This window comes from Rhipicephalus sanguineus, chromosome 7 (genome assembly GCF_013339695.2).
Source record: "Rhipicephalus sanguineus isolate Rsan-2018 chromosome 7, BIME_Rsan_1.4, whole genome shotgun sequence".
NCBI lineage: Eukaryota > Metazoa > Arthropoda > Arachnida > Ixodida > Ixodidae > Rhipicephalus > Rhipicephalus sanguineus.
This window is the reverse complement of record NC_051182.1, coordinates 145,243,132-145,250,393: the sequence shown is the minus strand read 5'-3', so window position 1 is coordinate 145,250,393 and position 7,262 is coordinate 145,243,132. Positions and strand designations below refer to the sequence as shown.

General features: G+C 61.2%; 1 protein-coding gene across 1 annotated transcript; it reads left to right on the top strand.

Annotated features, from left to right (window-relative positions):
* Nucleotides 1–321: 321 nt before the first annotated feature.
* On the top strand, nt 322–5,269 carry LOC119399114 (uncharacterized). The gene is made up of 2 exons (XM_037665929.1): nt 322–1,540; nt 1,611–5,269. The coding sequence occupies exons 1-2, from the start codon at nt 322–324 to the stop codon at nt 5,267–5,269; spliced, it is 4,878 nt and encodes a 1,625-aa protein (XP_037521857.1).
* Nucleotides 5,270–7,262: the final 1,993 nt, after the last annotated feature.

The window sequence follows — 7,262 nt, the reverse complement described above, 5'->3', positions numbered from 1 at the left end:
GACGATGGGAACACCTCCCCACCGTCATCGGCAGCCTTCCTCAAGACCACGGCCCCCCCCCACCATTACGACTAATCCCCGGAAGAAGAAAAAGAAGAAGAAAGGCAAGCGGAACATGGCCCACTTTCAAGGACCTGCTGCTGCCACCTCTTCTTCCAAGGGAACACGACAGCGACTCGCTCACGCGCCCAGCCCCAGCGAGCCCCCCCCCCTGCACCACCTCTCGTTCCTGTTGCCTCCAGTCCCTCCTCATGGCAGCCAGAGGACCAGGAGGGCTTCCAACCGGCCCTGTCGAAGGCGGCACGCAGACGAGCCAGGGACATGACAGCAGCCACCTTACCAGTGGACCCAGCGGTTGTGGGGACCGTGTTGTACCGGCCATCAACTGCTGGTGGCTCCTTCAAAGGCTCCCCTCGACTGACCCTCGCCCAGGCGCTCTCGTCGCATGCTGGTGTCTCTGCCATCCGCATCAACCACAAGCGGAATATTGTGGCAGCAGACGCGACGACGAAGGAGTGCCTGGAGCAACTCCTCGCGATCAGGGAGCTCCAGGGGATCCCTGTGTCTGCTAGGGAGCCCTCAGACCGACGCACGAGCACGGGCTTCCTGCATGGGATCGATGGTGAACCTTCCGACGCCTCCCTGCTGCCAGGCATTGTCTCCAGTGTGCCGGTGATGTCAGCAACCAGAGAAGGCAGCACCGTCACACTGCGCTTCAGTGGCCCCGTCCCCCCGGAATACGTCAGCCTGTTCCGGGTACAATTCCGCGTCAGGCCTGCACGGCCGCGCCCACTCCAGTGCCGTCAGTGTGGTCGTTTTGGCCACGTCAAAGAGACGTGCGACTGGCCACAGTCCTGCATCAACTGCGGTCAGGCCCACCGAGGGGACGAGGGCTGCCAGAGACGTCGGTGCGTGAACTGCGGCGGACCCCACTCGGCGGACACACCGGCCTGCCCCCGCTGGCAGCAGGAAAGACGGGTGGCCACCATCATGGCTTCCTCCACAGCGCCCTTGTCCAGGAAGGGGGTCCGGGCTGCGGTCAGAGAGGAGCTCCAGCAGGACCAGGTGCCCAGGAACACAGGGCGCTCCTACGCTAGCGTGCTGCAGGGCTCCAGCATGCCTGCCGCCCTCGAACCAAGGGCCCCTGCTGCTCGGACGTCCAGACCACCCCGGCCTACAGTCGGGTCCAACATCCAGGGCCCAGCTGCTCCGCCGCTGGCCCCGCCTGCCGGTACAGTTGCCACCCCACCACCTGCCGAGGCTCCTGCAGCCATTTCCTCTCAGGCTGGGACCCCCTCTGGACCTGCTGCCACTTCCCAACCTACTGGGGATTCTGGAGGACCTGCTGCCACTACCCGGCCCCCACCTCAAGTGACCCCTGGTCCTGCTGCCACCACCGAGGTTCAGCAGGCTATATCCAGTCTGGCGGAGATTCTGCTGCAGGCCATGCGGATTGCCTGTGCCACGCTCCCCGCTGACCACCCACTACGCCCCATCTGCCTTCAGGCAGTGGCCCTCCAGTCAACAACTACCCAACATGGCTAGTCCTCCCCCAGGGACGAGTAGAAGCCGCCGCCCGAGCGTTCTGCAATGGAACACGAACTCACTAGGGCCGCGGAGGGATGACCTGGCCGAACACCTCCTCCAGAGCAGCTACGACGTGCTGGCCCTGCAGGAGGTGTATGCCCGGGCTGACGAGGTCCGCCTCCCAGGCTACGTCGGCTACAGCAGCAGGACTGGCTGCACACTGGGCTCCTGCCATGCTGCACCATGCCTTGAGGAGAACCACCCGCAGGGCAATGCTCGCTGCGCCATTTACGTCCGGCGAGAGCTGGCACAGGCGGAGGTGACCGTGGCGGACCTTGCGGGTGGTCCATTTGAATGCTGTGCAGTACGTGTACGTGTGGGCGGTGTGGACACCACAGTGGCAAGCGTTTACATAAGACCAAGCCAACCATGGGACCCTTCCTGCCTGCTGCAGCTGGCCACACGCCTTGGCAGTGACTTCGTTCTATGCGGAGACGTGAATGCGCACCACCCCACCTGGGGAGGCAGACGCACATGTGCGAGAGGCAGAAGGCTACATGACGTCCTCCACCAGCTTGGCCTGCAGCTGTTGAATACGGGTGTTTCCACATTCATCCGCCGTGGTGCCAACAGCACAGAGACGGCAATTGACCTGAGCCTGGCCACTGAGAGCTGCCGTTACCACTGGGCTGCTCTCCCTGACACATGGGGATCGGATCACTTCCCTCTGCTGCTGACCCCGTTCCAGGGCAGCAACCCCCGCTGCAGGCAGTACCAGACTACAGACTGGAAGGCCTTCCGATCCCTGATGGACCAGGCGAACGAGGGAACGGACTTCCTGCAACAGGTCGCTGAGAACGCCAAGGCTGCAGCCATCCACTCCACAGTTCCGGACGGGAAGCCAGCGCCGGACCTCCGCCTCTTGCGACTCCGGGCGGCACGACGCCGTCTGGAGCGCAAGGCAAGACGCGCCCTACTTCCGGAGCTGTGGACGGCCTTCAGACGCCTTGATGCAGTCTGCCGTCGACACGCCCGCCGACGCAGAAGGCAGAGCTGGCGGAGTGTCTGCTCTACAATCAGCCGCAACCCGGACGGAGCCCGAGCCTGGCGCCTTCTCCGAGCTCTGCTTGCCAGCCCTAGGGGACTACGCCAAGCTCTATCAGTGGCGGTCCTGCTGTGCGTCAGCATTACAGTGCTGGTGGAGCGTCTGGCCAACCGCTTCGCGGACAGGCCCCCAGTCCCACCAGCCCTATACCTGCCAGCCACTACCACAAGGCCCTCCCCCACCTGGCACCACCCGGCTTGGATGGCGGAGCAGATTCGCAGGCTGTGCAGCGAACCCATCCAATTCCATGAACTCGAGGCGGCCCTGGAACATACTCGTCGACGCGGAGCCCCGGGTGCTGATGGCATCACCGGCCAAATGCTGCGCAACCTGGCCAGACAGCAGCGCGAGCGGCTCCTGGAGCAATACAACTCCATCTGGAGTACGGGGGTCCTGCCGGATGTCTGGCTGACTGCAGTGGTCGTGCCACTCCTCAAGCCCCGAAAGCCAGCTACCGCCATCACCTCCTACAGGCCTGTCTCACTAACCTCAGCAGCCTGCAAGGTGATGGAGAGGATAGCCCTGGCACGGCTCGAATGGATCGCAACACAGCTGCAGTTCTTCGCAGAACAACAAACGGGCTTCCGGCGACATCGCAGCACAGCGGACTCCATAGCAGACGTAGTGGCCACCCTTGAAGACGCCCGAGGCAACGGAGAAGTCGCCATGCTGCTGCTCCTGGACGTCCAAAGCGCCTTTGACCGACTCCCTCACGCAGCAGTGGAAGCGGCACTCGACAGCCTTGGCATCAGTGGCTGCCTCCGAGCATTCATCTCGGCCTTCCTGATAGGCCGATCCTTCCGGGTACGAGTGGGCACGGTCTTCAGTCAACCACGAGACATCACAACGGGAGTCCCACAGGGATCCGTCCTTAGCCCATTCCTTTTCAACCTGGCAATGGCGGGACTCGCTGCGGCACTACCAGTCCATGGCAAATTCCCTGTCCGCTGCTCCCTGTATGCTGACGATGTGGCACTATGGGTTCGTGGACCACGGCGATCCCTGACGGTCATACGCAACGCGCTGCAAAGCGCCCTGGATTCCGTTGTGACCTTCCTCCATGGCATAGGCCTGTCGGTGTCACCTGGGAAGACGGAGGCACTCCTGGTACATCCGCTCGCCTCGGCACGCCACCGGGCAGGGCAGCTCCACATCGCGGGCACAGCCATCCCATGGAGCCGAGAGGTAACCTACCTTGGCCTCACCATCGACCACCGCCTCACATGGATTCCTGCAGCCAAGGTAATCTCCGCCAAGGTTCGCCGAGTCCAGGGAGCAGTGGCCAGGCTGCATCAACGAGGACAAGGCTGCACAGTCCAATGGGCCCTGCGGCTGAACCAGGCAGCGGCAACATCCATCCTGCTGTACGCCCTACCTCTGGTCCTGCTGTCCCCGGTCAGACTGCGCCAACTGGAGATGCTGCACAGACGTGCGGTGAGAAGCATCCTGGGACTCCCCAAGACATCTCCTATTGCCGCTACACTGGCAGAGGCGGGCGAGTGGCCACTGTCACTGCTCATGATGCAACGAGCCCTTGGTCACGTTGATCGCCTTCACCGAGCACCAGATGGAGAAGCGCTGCTAACTCGACTGCGCAACATGCCACGGTCCCGCATGGGGGCCCTCTGCCAGCTGTGCTCAGAGGTGATCACGGATCGACCAGTCCCAGTGCCCGCCCCGCCCCCACACCAACCATCTCCGGAGGTGCACCTGACACTCGGTGGAGCATCAAAGCGCCACACACCAGCGGCGGCGCTACTGCAGGCTGCCGCCTGCAAACTCGAGGAGCAGCTCCACGGCAAGCTGCTCGTCTTCACGGATGGCTCCGTGCTCCCAGACGGCTCAGCGGCGGCTGCCTGCACCATTCCGGCTCGGGGCAGCAGCAGACAGTGCAGGCTCCCCTTCAAGGCAAGCTCCACAGCAGCTGAATTGGCGGGCCTGCACCTGGCAGCTGACCTCTTGGCGGAGGACCCCCCGCAGACTACGGTGGCGGTTTTGTGCGACTCGAGGCCAGCCCTCCAGATCCTGGCGGACCTCCAACCTCAGGGCCTCACAGCTGCCATCCTCAAGTCCAAGTTTGCGGCACTTGATTCGGCAGGGATACCCATCTCGTTCCACTGGCTGCCCTCACATGTAGGGATTGCTGGGAACGAGGAAGCCGACGCCCTCGCAAGAGAAGCCCACCAGCCAGCCGTCCCTTTCACCAGATCAGTTGCCCCCTCGGACTACTCCAAGCCCAGGCTTAAACAGATCATTGCTGCCACACACCCAGACGCCAGGGTGGCTGCCAGCCGACCGCCCAAGCTCCTTCCTGAGAAGGGGCTATCCCGTCGCGACCGCTGCACACTTCTCCGTCTCCGCACCGGCTCAGTATGGACTGCAGCCAGGCTACACGCCAAAGGCCGCATCTCCTCGCCATCCTGTAGTCGCTGCGGCGACGTCGAGACCTTGGACCATCTGCTGTGCTCCTGCCCTGCCCTTGCTCAAGAGCGTGCAGCAGTCACAGCGGCTTACAGGCACTACGGGCTTCCGAGCTCCACCACCCACCAACTGCTTCACCCGGCACGTCCTCACGTCCCGGCCTTCCTCAGCCTACTGGAGTTCGTGAACTCCAACGGGCTGCTCTACCACCGATAACGACCGGCCCCCGCTGACGGATTCCTTGCCCCTGGACGCGTCCTGACTAAGATGCTGCCTTCACCTGCCGAGTACGCCTACCTACCCATCTCCTCCTTTTATTCCCATTCCCCTCTCCCCAAGACGCTGCGCCGTGCTCCCTCAAGGGCTGCAGAAATTAGCGTCTATTTCCCCCCCAGAACCACTACAACTACAACAACTGCACCTGCTCCGCAGCAACCGCGCAGCACCTGTGCCTCGCTCCCGTGATGAAGTGGGCCGCGCGCGTCGCCAGCGAGTTGTTGCGGCGCACGACGTCCTCGGTAGTGAACAATTCGCCTCCGCAAAGCTCGGACAAGTGCAAGTTGATGCGGAGGAGCGTGTAGTTCCCCGAGATGGTCGTGGACAGCTTGTGCGTCAGTGAGACGGTCGACGGGTCGTTGTGCGTGTCGAGGAACAGGTCGCATAGCGTCCTGTTAGACTCCAACATGTCCGCGAGCATCTGTGACTCGATTTCGCCGAATTGGAAACCCTTGATAGCTTGCGGATGCCCTTGTTGTTGGCCAGCGCATGCAACAGAGTTCGTCCAAAACAGCTGGTATGGGACCGATCGGTGGGGATGAAACTGAACCGCAGCTCCCTAAGCGCCGTCGTCTTAGTGAGGTACTGCACCATCAAGGACATCAACCTGTCGTCCATCACTTCCATGGCAAAACTGAGACACAGTGACTTCACGTCACTGCACCTCGGTAGCTGGCGCAAGGTGGTGTGCAGCGCCTCGTAGTGGAAACATGTGCACCGTTCTAAGGCGATACAGGACACCTCCTTGCATTCCGGGAGTACGGCAGCGGTTTCCTCTGAGACGTTATGCTTGCCAAGGCATACGCGCTCCTGCACGCCAGCCTCCTGCAGGGACCGGCATATCTCGGCCACATCCCTGTTCTTGAATTTCGGGACGTTGACCTTCTTCAAGGATGTGTTGCACGCGAGTGCCTTGAAGAACAATCCGTAGTCATCTGGTTCCATCCACAACATGTCCAGGGTCACCTCGTTCAGCGTATTATTCTCTGCCAATACCACCAACCAAATAGATATCAGGGAGGACTCTTCCCTGAATGCAGAATGCATGGGCTCAACGATGGAGTGGCCATGACCCGTATACAAAATGCTAAAGCACTCAATCATGTTTAAGCTTCTCAATTTTCCGTTTTCGATCAGCATACTGGTGATGAGTTCATGCCGGTGAAAATCGAGCTCGAAGCCGATCAGGTTCAACTCGGAGAGGGCATTGTTTTCGAATAGTGCCCCGATTGTCGGACGAAGATCGTTCAATTCACTATAGGAGCGTGACGTCACGTTCAAAGTGCACAACGTCTGGTTAAGTCTCAAATAGTTCGAGAACATCGAGGCGCGCTTGGACGAGTCTGGACCCTGTAGACTGGCGTTGATCGACAGCGTCGTGATTGTCTTGTTCCGCTCGAGTCCTTGAATGAGGATGACCGCGTACTGGCGCTTGATGTCCTGGTAGGTCATGTTGAGCGTCGTCAACGACCGGGTGTTTGCTAGGAACTTCGAAAAGTTCTGGAGGGTCGGACGGTCGAAAGGCACGTGGCGGAGTTCCAGCTCCCGGAGTTCGTTCAACTTCGGGAGTGTTGCAACGAAGCTCAAGGACGCGTTCGCGGCTAAGTCGAGTAAGTTCAACTTGAGCTTCCTGAGGCTCGGACTCCGGTGCAAAGCGCCGCGTATAAGTTGGTCGTGGCCCTTCAGTATGGTGACGTTTAGGTCAGCCGAAACTATGCAGCGGTGATGCGTCAGCAAGTGTTGCAGGAGCGTCGCGGCGTCGCTCCGCTGTTTCTCTTTTAAGCAACTGTTCCACCCACTCACTGCGGCGAGAGACAGTTGGCCCGGAGAAAACTCCCGCAGTTCAAAACCCAACGGCCAGAAGAATTCGTTCCACAGGCGAAGGTCCTTGAAGATGACGCACAGAAGACCCTCGGTGCTCGTGCATGGTATC